Below are 19766 nucleotides of genomic sequence, written 5' to 3' on the forward strand. Positions count from 1 at the left end.
CGCTCATAGGGCTCCGGAGGAGCGGAGGCTCTGGTTGGATGTCGCGTGTGTCACTTACACACCTCAGCCCTCGACAGTCTGCCTTCGGGTGGGGCCTTGTGTGTGACAGGTGATCCCCTGATATTAGCCTACCTTGCTTGTCACCATGGAAGGTTTTCCTCCTTTCCCCCCCCCCTGCTGCTGGTGATGGCTTATCTTAAGTGATCACTCTCCTTACAGTGTGTATGATAAACCCATTGTTTCATGTTCTCTGTGTGTGTGTATATAAATCTCTCCTCTGTTTTTTCCACCAAATGCATCCGATGAAGTGAGCTGTAGCTCACGAAAGCTTATGCTCTAATAAATTTGTTAGTCTCTAAGGTGCCACAAGTACTCCTTTTCTTTTTAGGTGATCCCCTGGAAACACGATAATCTAATCTTACTGTTAATAACATGAACAATAATTTAAAAAAAAAAAACACACCATCGCTACGGTCATGATCCGAATAATACAATGCAGGATGAGACTCCAACCACGGGTAAACACCTTTCCATCCGATTTTAGCGTTAACTAGAGCAATTCAAAAAAAAAACAAAAAACCCAAAACCTTTTACACATCTTGTCATAAAGGCTCAAGTAATGTTTGTGGCTGCGAGGTACTGCCAATGTTATGCATGGGATAAAAAAAGGATCAAAGTGAAGTTTATCCCTCTCTGCATCCAACCTGTACTAGCGAAGTAATTATATTTCCCTGTTTGCAGGTCGTGCTTCCTGACTTTAATTACGTCTCACTGGGAGAATCGCTATTATGTAACTTCACGACAAGTTTATCATATGAAGCCACATATAATGTATACTTTAATAATAGAGATCATGAGATAAAGCTCTCCGACCTACCGGACCCTTCCCCCCACATTTTTGTATTTTCAGTCAGTATTTTTCTCTCCATCTTGTCACGTTGACTCTGGCTGTCAGCATTTCCCACGGGGTCTCTTAATTACAGTTTTCAAAGTTTATTTTGTTACAAAACAATTAGCCACGGACAGTCCTAAATAAACAGGATTTGGAAATGCAAAGCCACTTCAAAGAGATGTGGAGCCTGAATTTGCAACAGATAATTAGAGACTCTCAACTCGGGTGTGAATTTTCTCGCCCTTCCCTGTCTATCACTCAGTGCCACTTCCTTCACGTCTACATATTTGTTAGGATGAGGGTTGTTCGGTCAATACTCCTCTCCAGATCCTGAGAATCAAAACAGCACCGAGCAACTTTTTGCAACGAAGCAAGAAATGGCAAATTAGAGTCAACACTGGTTGTCTCCTTGGGGTCAGACTCTCCCAAAGCTCCCTTTACACAGGGCTCAAAAAGAACAAATCCGATCGAAAGCGGAAAGTGGAAAGAGGCATAAAAAGTAAAAACGGAGTAGGTGGCTGGGGAAGCCTTCGAGAGCGAGCGTCTGCGCTCTGATCATTTCTCGCAGCCCTGGAGAGAGAATCGGAACTTGCAGGTCTCAGACGCCCTTGTACATTTCCACAGAGCCACAGCGCCCACTAGCGGCCATTTGGTCACGGCTTCACTATGAAGCCAAAGGAGTCCACAGGGGTCTAATCCCGTTCCTGTGACTCCTTTCCTTTTCTCCCTAAAACCTACATCTATTTCTCCCCCGAATATAATAACAATACTAATGCGGCGCATCTGTTAGGAATTATTTTTGGAGTGGAGGTTTGGCGGAGGACTAGCAGTTCAGAATGATGGTGATCCCAAGACTAAATAATAATTATAAGTAAATCATGCACGGTTTTTAAAAATTATGTAGGTTGCTAAATCTCTTGAAATAGGAGTTGTATCCCCCAAAATCGACAAAGTAAATAAAAGTCAGATCCCCTGTGAACTACGCTGTTCTTTTCCTCTCTTGAAACATAATAATTTCCCCCACCGTTTAATTAAATGGCATAAATAGGTGAACGAGCCAATTCTGACTAATTTTATTCCACAAGAAAATATTTTTTTAAAATCAGTATAGTTCATTCTGTTTGCACTGAAATAGGAAAAAGATCTTATAAAGAAAACCAGCTGCTATTTTAATTTGATTCCTTTATTCTTTTTGGACAAAGTGGCTACGATTCCACTTTTTACCAAATTTGTGATTTAGGCTTCACAGACATGTCTGGCACAGATCACTTAAGCCGTTAACAACACAAGGAGAAGGAGAAGGAGGTTAAAGGCGCTTTTGGTGCCTCGTGGGTTGTGTGAATTGCATATGGTAGTTCTCTAATGAAATCGACAACTCAAAGAAGAGGGAAAATCAGTTTGTCTTTCACACAAAACATCCAATATATCTTAAGTATGCTATTAATTAAATTTAACCTGCACTGTTGTCAGAATTGCAGATTCGGCGCCGCAATTAGGTAGAAAAGGATCCGAGTCCCAGGATGACAAATTTATTAGAGCATAAGCTTTCGTGAGCTACAGCTCACTTCATTAGCTCAGGAAAGCTTATGCTCTAATAAATTTGTTAGTCTCTAAGGTGCCACAGGTACTCCTTTTCTTTTTGCGAATACAGACTAACACGGCTGCTACTCTGAGTCCCAGGATGGGATCCGATTCCTAACACACAAGTGGGAGACAGAGTTTCTGTGTTATTCAGATGGAGGGGCAGCAACCAAAAAGCAACCCTCGTCAGTCGGGGTGTGTGTCTGGGGGGGGGGGTGTGAGGGTGTTTAATTAATTTTTTTTAAAGAAATGGTGTGATTTGTATCCCTTCGTGAGCCAATATAAACAGTGAGTTTGATCAATGCTTCTAGCAACAGAGAAGTGTAAAGTAGATCAAACTCTCTATTTTGTTACGTTTCTACTTTTGTTTGGTTTGAAGCAAAAGGTTAGGGAGTGGTGGTCTGTAAAAGCTGTGAGTAAACGGTGACCTCTAACTCTCCGTATCCTTGTTTGAAGTAAACCAGAGGAAATGAAGAGCTCGGCATTGTCTGAAAATATCCCTCAGCAGCTAAAAATACAACTTGCAAAACATTATACTTGGGGTTTCCAGAGGTTAATCATGTTTCTACGCAAAGAATAAAATGGTTTTATCTAGTCTTCAAAACAACAACAAAACATACCTTATTTTAAAAAAAAAAACCAGACAAACCTGCCTTTGTATAACTAAGCATGGCATGATACTCACTTACAGTATTGTTATGAAACAACATGTACAGCAATAATTTGACGTACAAAAAAGTAATGCGCTGGATGATGTATGTATTCATTAGCCATTTTTAAAAGCATCACCAATAACTTTGTGGATTGTTTCCCTACTGGCGATTTAAAATGAGTTGACAGTAGCGTTATTTTCCTTTCAGCAGCGAGGTGTAATTTTCCAAGTCTGAGAGGCTACGTTGTCCAGAAGTGATATTCAGTGCGAGCGGGTGACAGCCGGGTGGGACAGTCACAGTGGCTGCAGTGTGTTTTGTAGCAGGGCAGGAAACCTTCCGAGCTGTCCCCCAGCCTGTTCCCCCAGCTCCAGTCCCCTGCTTGCTCAACGCTGTTTACTCCTGTAGAACTCAACGCTTCGCGGGATCGGGCCCTAGCGTTTCTGGTGTACCTCCGTCCAAACCAGAAATCGCAAAGGAAACGTAAGATTTTGTGAAGGCTGCAAAACTTGCCCTAGCAATCGCTTTCTTAGCCCCAGGAATCGCTTCTTTAAGGAACCTTTTTCTAACAAATCAAAAGATCGGGAAGTTTGTGACCGGGCTATATATCCAGGGCTTCGCATTTCATCGACAACATCGTTTCCCCACTGTCTAAATTCTGGAGACCAAGGCTCGATCTCCCGCGGATGATTGTGATATGGTTTGGGGGCACGATCCTGAGCGTCTAGCATAGACCTAGTTCCCGTTTTCGGGGTGTGTGTGTGCGGGGGGGGGAGGTTTGCGTGAGCAAAGGAGGAGAGGATCGGCCCCATTAGTTGGTGCAGAAAATGATACAATGAAGAGAAGCTGCTACATGTGTCTAGCTTGCGTAAAAAGCAAACAAAAATAGAACGATAGGATTTGCGCGCTGGAAAACTTGATGTCCCTCTTTCATTCCAACCGCAGAGCAGAAACCAGAGATTTGTCTCTGAATAATTCGGTTGTTGTTTTTTTTTTCAGATCCTGGAATTACACAAATATTGGCTCTCATTCTATCCTCCCTGCAACCTTTAACAAAATTCATTTAGGGAAATAGAAGCAGGATCGGCCCCCAATTCATTAATCCCTTTTAAGCATCAAGTTAAGGGGGGGAATCAAAATATTTTTAAGTGCAAACCCTCACCCTCATTGGTCAGTACCTTGAAAATTCGCCAAAGATAGAACACAATAGCCACAATGAATACTACATTTAATAGTGATAGACAAATGATGGACAATTGATGCTTACTGCTTTTAAACAGATTATTTATTGTTTGTGTAAGGCCAACTGAGTTGGGCACTAGAAGGAGATCCTAAAACTCTGACCACTACCATCACTCAAAATTTAACAAGATGTATTTTCCATGTCTGTGACACAGTGAATATAGACCTGAACTATTATATTAATCTGCCCTTTCCCTGTCTGTTTTGTAACTGAGAGCAATTGTGGTTCTCTGTTTTTTCAGAAAATGCTCCTCTCCTCCTAAGTGCCACCACTGACAGAATGCACGCTGTAAAACATAGCAGTGTGCAGTTTGGCCCATGCTTTTTGGCTCTCTGTTTGAATTATTTTTATACTGACTCTTCTTAGCTCAGGTACTGACCCCCAAAGGAAATTTAAAAAAAAAAAAACCCAAACATAAATAATTCTTCTCTGAAGTCTCCAGTTGGGGACAGAGGGCAAAGAACCAGGGAGCAAAGTTAATCTGTTTCAGTGGCCTTTTAAAAGGGTGTATGTCTACTCACACAGAACCGATCACTGAGCCAGTATAACCTTTGGTCGTTCCAGGCAGATAGGAGTCATTTGGATATCCACTATGGCGATATTAAAAAGAGGTTCTGCTCTCTTCTCTCCGCTGCCATGAAAATTAAGCCCTCAATTAAGCCACGAAAACATATAAAGAAAAAACAAATCCAACAGACTGTCTTTGGTTGGGTGATACAAACATGAAAATATACACACACACATACACAGAGAGAGGCCTGGAAAGTTGGGAGAAAAGCAACTCCAGTTTCTGTAGCTGCACAATCTCAGGGCTGGGCACTTTCCCCTCTTCCTTGCCCTCTCTGTCATGGATAAATGCAGCCTCCACTCTTACTTGTAAAAGAATTGCCAGAGCATACAAATTGGAGTGTATGTTTCCTATTTGGTTTGAATTTCTCCACTGTGCTGTAAGGGCCCCATCCTGTTCCCATTAAAGAGAGTGACAAAACACCCAGGGAGTCCCAATAGTGCAAGATTAGGCCCTCACCAGAGACAGCCAATTGTTTTCCTCTTCCAAAGGGACAAAGGACAGAGCATGGTATAGTGACCATGCTACAGTCCACACCTCCCTCAGTGGTTTTAAATGGTTAAAACATAATTTGTGTAAGTGGGGACTAAAAGCAGCAGCCCCCATGAGGTAAGTTAAAGGATGGTTTATCATAAGTGTGAAAGAAATCTCACTGATTTTGAAAAAGTTGTTGGAATCAATGGCTAGGGTAGCAGCGCTGTTTATTCCGCCCTCTCTATTTATGCCTGGTGGTTTGTTTGTTTTTTTTAAAAAAAAAACCCAAAACAAAAACAAAGATCCAACAGTCATTTCCTGAAAAGCAGGAGTAGCCAGGCAGGCACAGAGAGATTGCTGGAGAGCGCACAGCCTCTAATAGTGAGAAACAACTGCTTCCACATTCTTAGTGAAGATAGTAGTAGAGCATGTGAAATAGCATAGGGAAAAAAGCAGGTGGTAATCTTTAGTGCAAGTGCGTATGTGAGGGGGAAGAAATGGGAGATGAGTGAGGGTAGTTTTCCCTTTTTTCAGGAAGCAAGCAGGGATCTGATTCCAGTATTAAATGCCTTGAGGTGTAGTGAGACTCCCTTTGTTATGTGGGTGTGTAGGGCTTTGGTCTGTTGCTTAGATAGCTCACAGGCCAAATTGTCTCTGCAGGCTTCAGGGGCAGCAGTTCTTCAGTCCACTTCATAGCAAAAGTCAGTTTTCATCAGATTAATGAATGTGGTATGGTTAAAGGGTGGTTTATTGTACCTGCAAAAGAGCCTCTTCTGATTTTGAAAAAGTTGTTTGCGTCTATGGCTAGGGTAGCAGCTCTAGTTTATTCTACCCTATTTACTCCTTAAAAAAAAAAAATATCCAACAGACACGTCCTGAAAAGCAGGGGCACCGCAGACAAAGGCCATCTTTATCATTAGATGAAAAATGTATGGTACACACTGCCTTTGTGCAGGTGGACACAAGGATGTCCCACTCCTATCAAATATTCAGTAAGCAAATATGTTCAAAACAAAGGCTGAAGTGGCTTAAAAACCAGGGATCAATCAGCACCCCTTCTCCACTATATGAGAAATAACCCCCCAAAATGAAGTAATAAAGTCAACGGGAGCTGTAGGTCATAATCGTGACTTCAACACAGTTCAGTGTAACAAATGCAATAGTTCCCTGAACTTTTTACTAAGCATACCCACCAACTCCATGGTCTTCTTTTGCAAGGCACCCAGAGTTCAAATTAAGGGGGGTGGGGGGAGGTGGAGCGGGAGGGAAGGGACAAAACCATAGGCAAGTGTCCTCTTTCACCAGCGCAGATGTCTTTTCCTTGCCCTGCTGAGATGGTACTGACCACTTATAGCAGCACCCTCACCCTTGTCACCCTAATCCCAGCCAAGTGCTAGGAGACCCTGGGAAGTAAAGAGCAAGCCTGCCCCTCTCATCCTGCACTAACGGCTCCAGTTCATTGCAATGTGGAGTGTGGGGTTACAGCACTGCTCAGGTTTGGCCTCGCCACCCATCCCTCATGCCAGAGTGGGCCAAACCTGAGTGGTGCTGCAGCCCCACGTGCCAGGGTGCAATGCAGAATGGGGAAACCAGGACAGAAACCATCACTGGAAGAGTTATGGGGCTGGTTCACTCTCCAGGCCCTTCCCGGCCTCCCTTCTGAACCATGCTTGCAACCTATCTACAACCTTCCCACAACCTTCCCATGACCCATCCTTTGGGGGAAAACTGACAGACTAACTATCTGATCAGCTTAATTGTTGCCTGAAGTGTTAAGGAATTTGTATATGTAACAAATACTTGTAACTGTCCACAGGTACAAATATCAGGGAGTGGGGTGGAGGCTTCAGTCATTTCTTGTGATAGGATGTCAAACATCAAATAGCAGTGGAAGAACTTTGAGTCTTCACTATTGCCCTCAGGGTTGCAATTCTTTTAGTGGCAAGAGATAAAATAAATATATATAAAAAAAGATTATTCCCACTCTCCCCTTCACAACTCTAAGTCATCACAAACAACTGACAAAAGTTTTTTTTGGGAGGCAGGGGGAATTAAGCACACATGAATCTCTCCCTATACAAAATTTATAAAAGCCTAGCTGGTAAGCAGAAATATCTGAAGTTAATGTAGTTATGACAATTACACATCAGCTGAGGATCTGCTTCTAGGAAGAATACAAATACACAAGTGCAACATATAGTAGGATGTGAAACCTTTTTGGGGGGGGGGGGGGGGGCGGGAGAGAATGGAATAACTGTCGGAGGAAGGATGACTTAAAAATTATGATCTGAGAAAGCCACTTATACTGCACACCTAAGACAACCAAGATTTGATATATTGTATTGGTGCCATTATTTAACCAAATAAAATAATTAATGAAATGTGAAATGATTAACAGTTGCTATCATTTCTAGACAAAAAATATTACAACTGCAAATTTGCTTTAGGGCAGCTTTAGTTTCTTGCATTCAGAACAGGAGAGGAAACAAAATACATAGGTCTGTTTAAGTATTGATTTTTTAATAGCTTGTTTCTCATATAGGGAACAAGGGGAAGTTTTATATTTTAGAAATACAGGTATCAGTTGAGTTTTTAAATAAAGCCTGATGCTTGCTACAGGTCATGTACATTGTTTGGCTTCAGTTTGTGTGTTTACTCATTAAGCAACACTTTCTGTAACAATTTATAAAGACAAATTTAAGTACAAGTACTGTTGTAGGTATTTTATATCTTCATGCTTATTGTAGCACTCAGGGCAAAGCACAAAGTGTCAATCTGCGCCCAACTCCAAGTTCCAGACAAAGACTGCTGCATACTGTTACAGTGACACATTCAACCTGCTACATTTTATTTATCAAACCCACAGAAACAGATCTGGTGAAGTATCAGGAATTCTTTCCCTCTTATTCCGGAAAAATCTTCAAATGTTTTGTCAACAATTATCTTTCATTTTAAAGTATTCACTATAGATGTTGTAATATCAATAGGAAAATGGAATCTTAGAACTGGACACTACAGTAGCTGAAGTTTCAGCAGAAGAGTTACAAACAAAAGGGGATTTTATATATAGCTTTCAATCTGTGTTTTCATTTGTCAGAATAAAACCCGTATATAAATGGTTAACATTCAGGATGCTGCACATGAACAGTTGCTTTGTGCCTAAAACAATGTATTTAAACAGAACTTCACTTTTTGCTTTCCATTACCTCGCAAGTGTGCTTGCCCTTCAATTTAAAAATAAATATATATAGGGTTTATTTTCCCCTTCCTAAATCTATCGGATCCAATATATATGGCGATGACCCTAAATTATACAACATGCTATATAATGAAGCAAACTCAAGGGGATTAGCTACTGAAGTACTTTTCTGGGTTCAGTAAGCTAAACAAGCCAAAATAAATCTCTGTCAGAATAAAACCAACATGAGAATAGCAATAACAATTAAAAAAAATATTAAAAACTGTGGGTTTTTTAACTGTCTGTGTAATCCTTGCATTAGAGGTAGGAAAAGCAATAACTTTTTTGAAGTGAACTTAAAAAAATACTGCTGTATTTTTGAATTTAGGAAAGTGAACTGTCACTCTTACTGTAGTTATACAAGTGTACTAAAAAAATTTACTTAAACATATGAATTTAAGACTTTACTTTATTCAGCAAATTGGTTTATTTACACAATGGGGAATGCTGGTTGAATTTTGTCAGTGTAATAAAAACAATCTAAGAGACAATACTGAACTCTCAATCTTTCTATATATTCATAGCAGAATTGACCGTTTCCTTACCTGTATCGGGAACATCAAGTGCAACAGTGGGACAGTATCATAGGACACTGATTTAACAATAAACCACAGAGGTCCAGTACTACTTTGGGAATTTACTGATGCATGTACTAACTTTTTTTTGTTATTAAAAGTCAGAAAAACCAGCATGAAATTTGGTCTAATATCAGAGTATAACTCTGAGATCAGCGGGTCAGTAAAAACCTTATCAGATCATACACAATTTATAAAGTGACCTGATCTGCTTCAAACCACTATTACAGAAACAAAATGGATGAGAACAGATTACTCTCTAAAAGGCAACAGTGATCTGATAAGGATTTAACTTAATGGAAGTTAAAAAAAAATATTAAGAATTGCAGAGCACAGCCCCTATTAGAACAAGCTAACTTTCCAGACTTCCAAAAAACAACCCCCCCCCCAAAAAAAGAGAAAAGTGAAAAAAAACCACTTCAACATGAAGCTACCATACAAAGTTTTTCTGTTTCGTTTTTCTTTTTAAGAGTTCAGAGTTCCAATTTAATCCTGGCTCTTTAGTGAGAAGGACAGTTTCGGCCTAGACTTTCCCTTGCCCAGGATCATTTTTTGCTCTTCCTTTTGCTGACGTTGCCTCTCTTGTTCTAGTTTCATCCTCTCCTCATGAATCTTTCTTTGTTCTTCAACAATTTTCAATTGTTCTTCAGCCTGTATACAAAACCAGAAGAATTTAGAATACATAATATTTTGCAGTCCCCATAGTAGTGATTTCTTAATCTCTATTTTACATCTATTCAGCAAACACAGGGCCCAATTCTGCAAATTTAGACACTAACTACTCATGTTACAAGTTCCACTGGCTTCACAGAAGTAAAGTTTTGCACATGCATCAACATTTTAGGGATCAGGCTCTTAAATGCATATCAAAATCTCATACATCAATATAGTTCTTTCCATTTTCAACACACTTTACAAATACTATCTGTATATATTTATATGCATTAAAATTTTAAATATAACATTGTTCCTGTTTTCATTATTGGGGAAATCAATTAATAAAAAAGAATATTCTCCACTACTTCTTGTTTGTGTTGGATAACTTAAAGGGGCACTATCAATATAGAGCAAAACACTGCCAAGTTTTCATCCGATTTCTTTCTCAACCTATTACAAAATTACCATTTAGGCTCAAATAGTGCAAGAACTTATGCAGTAAGCTTAATGGAATGACTCAGGCATAAAGTGACTTGTGTCTATTTGCACTATCAGGACATAATTACTAAAGAAGGAAAGATTAGCGGAAGAACTTCTGTATTTTTAAGTTTTTATTTTGTTAATTTAATAGTATTTAGCATATAGTTAGTTTAAATAATTTCTTCTGTTTGTATAGTTGTTTTTCCATAAAGTGATAGGAATAAAAATGTACTTGTAAAACCACAAAAACTGACAGTGAGATTTTAAAGCAGGTGTAACTCCAGAAACCAATTTTAACAAAGGCCTTATTTACACAAGAAAGCTGCCTTGGTTTAATTAAACATGTGATTTTAAACAATTTAGTTAAACTGGTGCAAATCTCTGTGACCAAACTTATTTTAGATTATTTTGAACTGATCAACCAAAATAAACCACTCAAACTAAAATGACAGCATCCACACAGGGATGCACTGATTTAACTAAACTGTTTTAAAACCTCTTGATTTACTTTAAACGAGTGCAACTATCATATACAGAAGTCTGAAGTGTATGTGCTGACAAAGTCTTCACCACCCACTGCACAATGGAATTTTGCTTGTGTCAAACATGTTTATACCTGTTCTGTTACACTAGGAACACTAGTCAAAGCCTGGTCAACAGTCAAAACCTGAAAGGATACATTGGGAGCTGGAAAGAGACTGTTTGCCATCAAAGTCAATGGAAGCATTCACATTGACTTCAATGGGGGTAGGATTAGATGTAAATAAATAAATAAATAAATAAATCTTATCTAGCACATCAGGCAATAGGATTTGAACAGGTCTACATTAATGTAAACTTCATTTCTACCTACCAGTTTAGCTTGTGCTTCTGCAATTTTTCGATTATTCTCTTCTAATATTCGCTCTAGTTCCTCACGTTTTGCACGCTCTTCCTCCTAAAGGGGAGGACAGGGTAAGATGTTAGAAAAGTAAAATACTCATTATGTGTCTTCACTAATCTTCCTCAGAATTCTTTTGTGAACTGACTTACGGGGCAGCTTTACAGCCACCTATTTTGTCTCAACAGTAAATTGTGCAGCCACTAACATTGGTCTCTAGTACTAAATTTAAATCATCCCTCCCAGTCCAAACAGCAACAAACTAAACCCTCCCTAATCATAGATTCCTGACAATTTATTACTAATATTTTAATACCACACAAATGAACAAGGACAACTACAAAAACTGGATAGTATTTACCAAATTAAAAAAGTAATATATAAAATATAAATAAAGTGAATAGTTTGTCTCACCAATTAAGTATACCTACGTATTCTTTACCTATACTCCTTTAATCAGCATTAAAAGTTGAATATTTACTGTCTTGTCCAGTGTCCTGCAGAGTGTGCTCCTCGGCTGCCATACGCGCCAGCTTCCTCTTTAAAATGATTTGTACTGTTAGCTTGGCAATACCTGCATCAGCAGCTCAACCATTTATAAAGAAACAACATACAAGGAAGGCTGAGCTGAGGAATGCAGATGTTTATGATAAGAAGGAACAAAAATATGTAAATCATTCCTAAGGCAAACAATTAATAAGAAAAATACATTTACTGTTAGTGAAAAATACAAATGGTAATCCATACTTCATGGAACTAAGGGCTTCTTTCGTGGGGAAAATGGACGTAACATTCAATATTTTGACAATTTTAAGACAGCTTAAACTGTCATCTACAGTTTGAACTGGAATTCAGGAGTCCAGGAAAGGCATGATGAGCAAATAGAGCCTTATAAATTGCTGTTTCCTTGGTGAATTTAATAAAACTTTGTTATGCAAAACATAAATATGAAGAGTGCGGGAAGGTTTTTGAGGTGCTTCAGTTCACATAAATATCCAAATTATTTTAATATTTGGAAGATTTAAAATCAGCCAGAGGTTTGTGTCTGTGTAAAAAAAAAAAGTTAATATGAAACAAAACAAGCATATGAAGAGAAAACTTCTTACGATGACTAGTAATCAGCTACTATATAGCATGCTTTGCTCCAGGAATTGAAATATATTTTACATAGAAAAGCACTGATGGAACTACTCCGCATCAAACTTAATTTATGGTTTTTAAAAACCTTTTTGTGAATAATGCATCCATTTAGTTAACTGAAATCCACTATATACAAATTTCAGCAAACTTGTATGTATCTAAAGTCAAAATGCATTTCTCTTGAAGTTGAACTTTGAATTGCACACATGTGAAATTCTGCGTAACTTAAGTCTCAACAAAAGAGCTTTTATTTCAAAGATATTATATTGTCAGACAAACAGTTGACATTTAGCTTGAAGGGGAAAGCATCATTATTAATGGCTTTCCCGTTGTAAAATAATCAAGTTATTCATTTAGATCAACAAGTAAAAGAAGTACGGAGCGAGAGAGTTACTGGACACTCAGTGCTATTTAGTTGAATTTTCTTTAAGGGTTTAAAAGTTTGACTTTAAATTTTTGGATCCTGGAGTGATTAGTGTAGATAAGCATCAAAGCCTTAGTAGCAAATTACTGCCTCACAGAAAGACGTTTTTCAGTTTTTCCTCCAGCTGCTGATAAAACAAGTCACATGTTTAGCTTGACTTCAGACAAGGATAACCTGCTCCTTAATAAATTCTAGAGGGAAAAAAAGGAGTTAGTAGTTATTGAAAAATGGATATAATGATTTGGACACAAGTCCTTGGTGAAGACGGTGGCTGGGCTTATGTTCAAAATACAGGAATTAGTCCAAAAAGAATGTTTATTTTAAAAGGGAGAACAGTAAGAAAACCTAGTTAAAGACAGGTACTGCAGCTCAGTGCTGGACCCTGCTCTTTTCCTGACTGAAGGCAAAAAGCCTCTTACAGTCTAGGTAAATAAAATGAAACAAATGAAGGATACACTTTATAAATTTTAACCCTTTCCCCCCAAATAAGAAAGGATTGTGGATAAATCCTGCAGCCATGGCAAAAGTTTCAAACAATTCTCAAATATGTAGGTCAGTTCCATTAAAATTCAAGTATCCTTGTACAGGTTTTAGGAGAATAACTGTTTTAAGTATCAGTGAGCTCCTCTGAATAGGCTAGAAATTAAGTTTCGCAGCAATGCAAGTTTACACGAGAAGGGAATTAGATTTGCTGTATTCCATCTCTTTCTGAACCGAACAGGAGGCGCAACCAGACACTGAAAGTTTTGCCATGGACTGTCTCTACTTTCCAAACGACCGAGCGTTACCTCTCTGGCTTTTTGTGCCGCAAGTTCAGCTTGTCGCTGTCGCTCGAGTTCTTCGAGCAACTGTTTTTCCATGATGCGCTTAGCCTCCTCCACCCTGCGGAGAACCTCTCGCTCAATCTCATCCTTCCGTTTCTCCAGCTCTTCCTCTACGCGCTTAGCCACAAGCTCTTCCACTCTTCGGGCTGTCTCTTCCTCTATGAGTTTCTCTTCAATTTCTTGTTGGCGTCTAGAAAAAGAGACATGAAAATAATAATTTAATTAGTTATTTCAATAATGGAATTTAAATAAAACTCTGAATTTACAGATTGACATAGAAGATTATGATTGGTATTATATATTTAAATGTTTTCCTTTATTCTTTGTTCACACACCACCCATACAAAAAATTTGCTTTACATTTAGGAGAAAGCGAGTAAGATGATGACTACAAAAGCCATAGCAACATACCATATTTCACACATCTTAAAATGTTATATTTAACAAAATAGCATTTTGAGTAGGATGTGATACAGCAAATGGATTATTTTGACTCTGAACATTACTTAAAACACAGTAATGTTGAAACGTAGCTATCAGCTAAAGTACCCATCCCCCTTTCAAAATTCAGAACATTTTAGGTTCTGTGTTACATGAAGTAATAAAACACTGCCCTAAGACCTCTACCTCAAAGGCACCAAACTGGTCTCTAACTAAAATAGAAAGCAGAGACAATAAAATTTGTAATTTGAATATTCCTAACAAAAGCTCCAGGTGTTGTTGTAATCTAGATCTCCAATAATTTACCTTATCACATATCAAATATTGCAGATCTACTTAATTTTTTTATGATGGTATTGAGTGTCAAGCATAATTGTACAAAAGCAAAGAATATCAATTCGGAGTTCTAAATAAAGCATAGCTTTTGTGTTCTGCGTTTTTATAAAGGATTTTTTTTTTCTAAAGAGTGGGTTTTTTTGTTTTTTAGTAAGATGCTAATTTTTTTTATAAAAGGTTAACATCAAATATGATAGGATGCAAAATGTTATATTCACTTAACTTTAACCCCCTTCACATTTTTCACTCAACAATAAAATATTGGGTTAGATCCTATAAACACTGAATACCTGCTGTAGTGCTTGCTACCATGAAGATGAAAAAGCTCCTCATGACAGCAAGCACTATGCACACTAGTGAGAATTTGCAGGATCGGGCCCGTACGTGAATTAAATATTCAAATACTAACAGGATGTTCATTTTATAAAAAAAATAATATTCTACAGCTATTCCTTAAATGGTGTTCACTTTTCAGGATTACTGTACTGTATTATTTTTACATTCACAATCGACTTTTGAAATGTAAGCACACTAGTGAAGTACTGATTACAGTATGTTTAAAAGAGATGCATCTTAATTTGTCAGTCAGGACCAATAATCTATGCTTTACAATATAAGACCTAAACTAGAATAGTTTCTGGTCACTTTCTTGTTAAAGTAAGAGTTTCAGACCTTATTCACTCAATTATAAGTATATTTTTAGTATGGACACACTTTCAATTATTCATACATTTTCAGAAAAATGATATAATTTGACAGATTTTGAATTTCCTAATGGGGATTTTACAAAATAGTAAGACAACACAGATCCTAAAGGGACTGAATTGACTATCTAAATAACGTATTTGAAACACCTAGGGTCTCCTTTAACCCTAACCCCCAGTAGAGTAAATTTAGTCTTTCATTCTACTGATGTAGATGTGGGCTCTTTCTGATGAAACCTTAAACCAAAGTTCTCTGCTATAAGTGGATATAAAATATTCCATGGCCCATTATCTCACCCCACTGTTGTGCAGTGTATTTGTCGCCCACTGAACTTTCATTCCAGAAATAACTACAAGGTTCTTGTAGGCATATTTGCTAAAGTGTTTTCAAAACCTTCAGAATAAGGATAGAATCTAAAACAACATTATATTACTCAGTAGGCTGTAATTGTGCTGTAAAATTTGCTTCAAGTTAAGCCTTGGTATATATCAGGTACCGATCTATACAAATCCATATTTATTGTTGCTCTCTTAATCAAATATTTGAACACGAGAAGTTAAATCCACATGAAAAGAATTATTTTTGAATTAAAGCAAATATTTCAGGCAAATCAACACACGTGCACTGCTCACTTTAAAAAATAATGTAAGTAAATTATATTGTTCTCAAATTAGCATTGCACTGTGCAGGTCTCACCTACTTCTACTCCTGGAAAAAAAATTCAGAATTCATAAAATTAGGAGCAGCACTTGCATATCTTTCCATACTTATGGACAATTATTACATAACACACCCCCACTCTAACAAAAGTTAGTGTTCCAGAAAATGTGATCAAAAACTACACTAAAAAAGCTGTGACCAAAAACATGACTACACGGGAATTTATTCTCAAAAGATTTAAGTTCTGTATTAGACCACCATCCTAACATCTACATTTGAAGATTTAACTCTAAGTCAATGCTGTAGATTCTCAATAAATACAGGATGAAGCTTAAATATGGTGGTGTAGTTTCTATCTATAAGAAGGTATTTTCTGTAACATGTGTATAAAATACTTCCTATACAGAGGTAAAATTAGCATCTTCCTCTAACATGCAACATTTTCAGAAACACCAGAAAGTCAAAGCATATTTGTGTCAGATTTTTCGGAGTAAGTTATGAGATGCATAGAGAGTATGGTAGGAGTTTTATGAGAGCTGCAAGAAGGAAAGTGCTTATGATTCAGTGGCTTTGCTACATAAAAGTTTTCATAGTAATTTATTTGTAGACCTTGAAATTAAGCATCACTGCAAAGAACAGAAAACAGTGTAAAGCACAGAGGTCTCTTACATCTCAGGACAGACGTTCTGTACAGATTCAGAAGACAGACATCTACAGACATTGAAAATGGCTATAGCTAGGCAATTTGGTAAGTGACATATAAGCCAGTATGAAATATGAAGTAATTGATTCAACTAGTGGAGCACGAAGTTTAAATTTAATATAGTTTGCCACATTAACAAAGCCCAAATGGAATACTATACCCCCTTCCTCCCGCAAAAACCCAACTCCCTCTGCTCAAAAAACATAACCCTACCAAAAACATGAAAGTTCTTACTTTTTTTTTTTAATTAATTTTTTTTTTAAGTTCACAACACTTAAATAACCTGGACAACTAAAGACTCTTGTGCACTCTTAAATAGTATTTTACCTAACAAACTCCTGTGAGAGAAAGACTGCACTTTACTGCACTGTTGCTACTTCGATCAAATCCCATATTGCCCAACTAGATCATAAATCACAAGTATTCCACCATTGTTCGTAATAAGTTGATCTGAATAGTATAACAAAGTTGTTCTAGAAAAACACTAAAGGGAAGGTAAGATTGCCAAAAGATTTTTTTCTTAATGAGCTCCAGCCTACTATTCAGCTAAACAGAACTAGATTTGTTGCAAATCAAAGTTTTTAATGGCAACATAATGCTCAACTGCTTAAGTATTTGATATAAAGATCTTAAACCTTTCGTTTTCCTTCAGTACTAGAACAGTTTCTTCCCTCTGCTAAAGAGTCATTTTTGGTTTAATAAGAGATCAGGCCTTTGTTATAAAAAGTAGATGTCCAATTACTTTAAAATTGCAAATATTTCACAAGTCACATATACATTCTCAAATAAAATATTTAAGTGTTTGCCTTAGAGCTCATTTAAAGGGTTACCTGTGAATGAAAAATAATCTGGAACAAAAACATTAAGATTCCAAATTGAGAAGGGACTGAGCATTTAAAAACAAAGAAACAAAGCCTGAATCTCTTTTCACTCTTCACTAAAGGCTAGAGTAACTTCATGATTTCAATAGAATTAATCCTGATTGGCCCAGGTCTAGCAGGAGAATCAGAGCCGAGTGTCTCTAAGACAAATTATTTTGAAATTTTTCAAATGAGTGTTCAGTAACCCTACAATATTTGATGATATCGCTATCAAACTGCAATTAGCATAAGTCAAGAGGAATCTCAACAGCAGAATACTTTACAATAGAAATAAAAGAAGGAATATGTAGATATCAGAATTTCCAACATAGGCATGATTTGTAATTATTTCATTCATTATTATATAGCTAGAACAAAGCCAAAAGAAAATGAGTTAGTGTAAAATTAATCAGACTGATCGCCATTATTTGAGTCTACCTAAACATTCACTTACAAAGAGAAAGACAGTATTTTTTTTGTTTTCCCGAGTCAATATTTTTGCACCTCAGGTTCATATATCAAGGTACCAGGTTTATTGGACGTTCAAAAATAAGGTTGGATTTACTACAACTTGTTACAAGGAGTTGTTGTTGTTGTCTGTGATGAAGTAAGAAATCACAAGGGAGAATAAAAATATTTGTAATAACTTAAATAAAGCTGCAAGGTGAACTATTCGGGAACCTAATTCCCAATCTAACACAAAATGAAAGGAGTGCCTCTGGGCTTCACGAAATGTAACAAGAGCTACCCACGGGAACATGCTGGTTTTGTTCAATGGGGCAAGTGGTTCATGATATGACTCCTCTCCGATTCAGCGCTAATGCAGAGACCCCGAGTTAGTATACTTTTTACAAGACACAACACAGCCTTCGGGCCAACGAGGAGTGCCTCAGCCTAAAGAATAAGCTGCACGGTTGCAGAAAAGGGGAGGGACAAAAGTCTGGCACTGGGCGCTGCACCCACAGCCCCAGAGGCGGCGAGGCCTCGGCCAGAGGAGGAGACCGCACCAAAGCCCCTTAGATGCATGTTGGAAGAGGAAGCGAGATGGATGGGGAAGGAGGGAAGCAGCGGCTCCGGGGTGGGTGTTTTCTACCGGGGAGGATGGGCCGGGCGAGAAGCGAGAGGAGGGCGCCGCTGCGAGCCGGGCTCGGAGAGACGAGGGCCCAGGCGGGACGCCCCGAGATGGACACTCACATTTTCCGCTGCCGCTCGAACTCCGCTTTTTTCTCCTCCTCCTCCCGCTTCTGCTTCTCGTCCAGGCTGCTGCGCTTGCTCACCGTGCGCCCGAAGATGTCGATGCGGTCCGGGGGGGACGAGGCGCGCTCCCGCTCGCGCTCCCGGCGGGACGAGGGGGCCGTGTTGGAGCGGGACCGGGAGCGGGACTCGCGGCGCCGGTTCCGCTTGGTCTCCCGGGACTTGGAGCGCTTGCGCGCCCGCTCCTTCTCCCGGGAGCGGGACCGCGAGCGGCTCCGGTTCTTCTTGGTGTGCTTGGAGCTTTTGGTGTGCTTGGAGCGGGACGAGCTCCGGCTGCGGGACCGACCCATGGCGGAGCCCCCCGGCCGCGGCCGCCCCGCCCGAGCCTGGACGCTAGCGGCACCTGAGAGAGGCGCGAGGGGACGCGCGCATCAGCCTGGCTGGGCCTCTCCCCCGCCCGGCGCACTGAGGAGAAGGAGCAGGCCCCGGAGGCGGCAGCGAATCCGGACGGAGACAAGATGGCGGCCCCAGCCCAGCGGTGACTCGGCTCCTTGCCGCCCCACAATGCACCGCGCACGCACACTCGGCTCCCTCCTTTTTTTGTCTGCCGGAGATACCCGAAGGCGCTCGGAGAGGGTGGGGCTGAGTCGGGGTGAGCTCGGGAAGGGGTGGGACGAGGTAGAGCCTCTGCGCATGTGCACAGCCGGCCCTGATGCCATTGGGTGGAAGGCAGCGCCTGGGCCCAGTTTGCCCCGCCCCCCTGGGGCCGGGTCTTCTGGGCCGCTGAGCCCCGTAGGCGCGCGAGCGGAGGCCGAGGCCGAGGCCGCTGAGCGCCTCCCCCCACACCCCCGTCAAGCCCGAAAGTGTCACCCGCTGTGCGAAGTGACCCCCCCCCACCTGTCGGCGACCCCCCCCCACGCCCACTTCCAGGGGTGTCGGCGGGAGTCGCCGTGAAGGGCCCAGAGTCCTGACTGGGGGGCAGCGGCTGGGGACAGTCTCCGGGAGGGGGAGGGGGAGGGGGGGCCGCGGACCTTAGGCGGGGCAGTTGCCAGCAGTGTGACTAGCGCGTGCCAGGGTTGCCCCGCTGCGTCCCGTTCCCTCCTCGCTGGCGCGGGGCTGAATCGGGGCCTCGATCCTGCCCTGGCATCCCGGGCCACAGGCCGCCCCCTGCACATCCCCGCCGATCTCAGTCAAGCCCATGGGGCCACAGGGGTCTGCCAGCGTGTGTCGGATGACGGGGC

General features: G+C 40.1%; 1 protein-coding gene across 3 annotated transcripts; it reads right to left on the reverse strand.

Annotated features, from left to right (window-relative positions):
• Positions 1–7911: 7911 nt before the first annotated feature.
• Positions 7912–19169, reverse strand: ARGLU1 (arginine and glutamate rich 1). Of its 3 annotated transcripts, XM_038418847.2 has the most exons (4): positions 18526–19126; positions 13591–13816; positions 11212–11295; positions 7912–9872 (listed from the first exon to the last, which is right to left on the reverse strand). In XM_038418847.2, the coding sequence occupies exons 1-4, from the start codon at positions 18873–18875 to the stop codon at positions 9708–9710; spliced, it is 825 nt and encodes a 274-aa protein (XP_038274775.1). In that variant the 5' UTR covers positions 18876–19126; the 3' UTR covers positions 7912–9707. The 3 variants fall into 3 exon arrangements, 2 of the variants coding, with proteins under 2 accessions (XP_038274775.1, XP_043346331.1); XR_006282649.1 differs by lacking the exon at positions 7912–9872 and having other exon boundaries at positions 11226–11295; positions 11720–13816; positions 18526–19169; XM_043490396.1 differs by lacking the exon at positions 7912–9872 and having other exon boundaries at positions 11226–11777; positions 18526–19098.
• Positions 19170–19766: the final 597 nt, after the last annotated feature.

This window comes from Dermochelys coriacea, chromosome 1 (assembly GCF_009764565.3).
Source record: "Dermochelys coriacea isolate rDerCor1 chromosome 1, rDerCor1.pri.v4, whole genome shotgun sequence".
Taxonomy (NCBI): Eukaryota; Metazoa; Chordata; order Testudines; family Dermochelyidae; genus Dermochelys; species Dermochelys coriacea.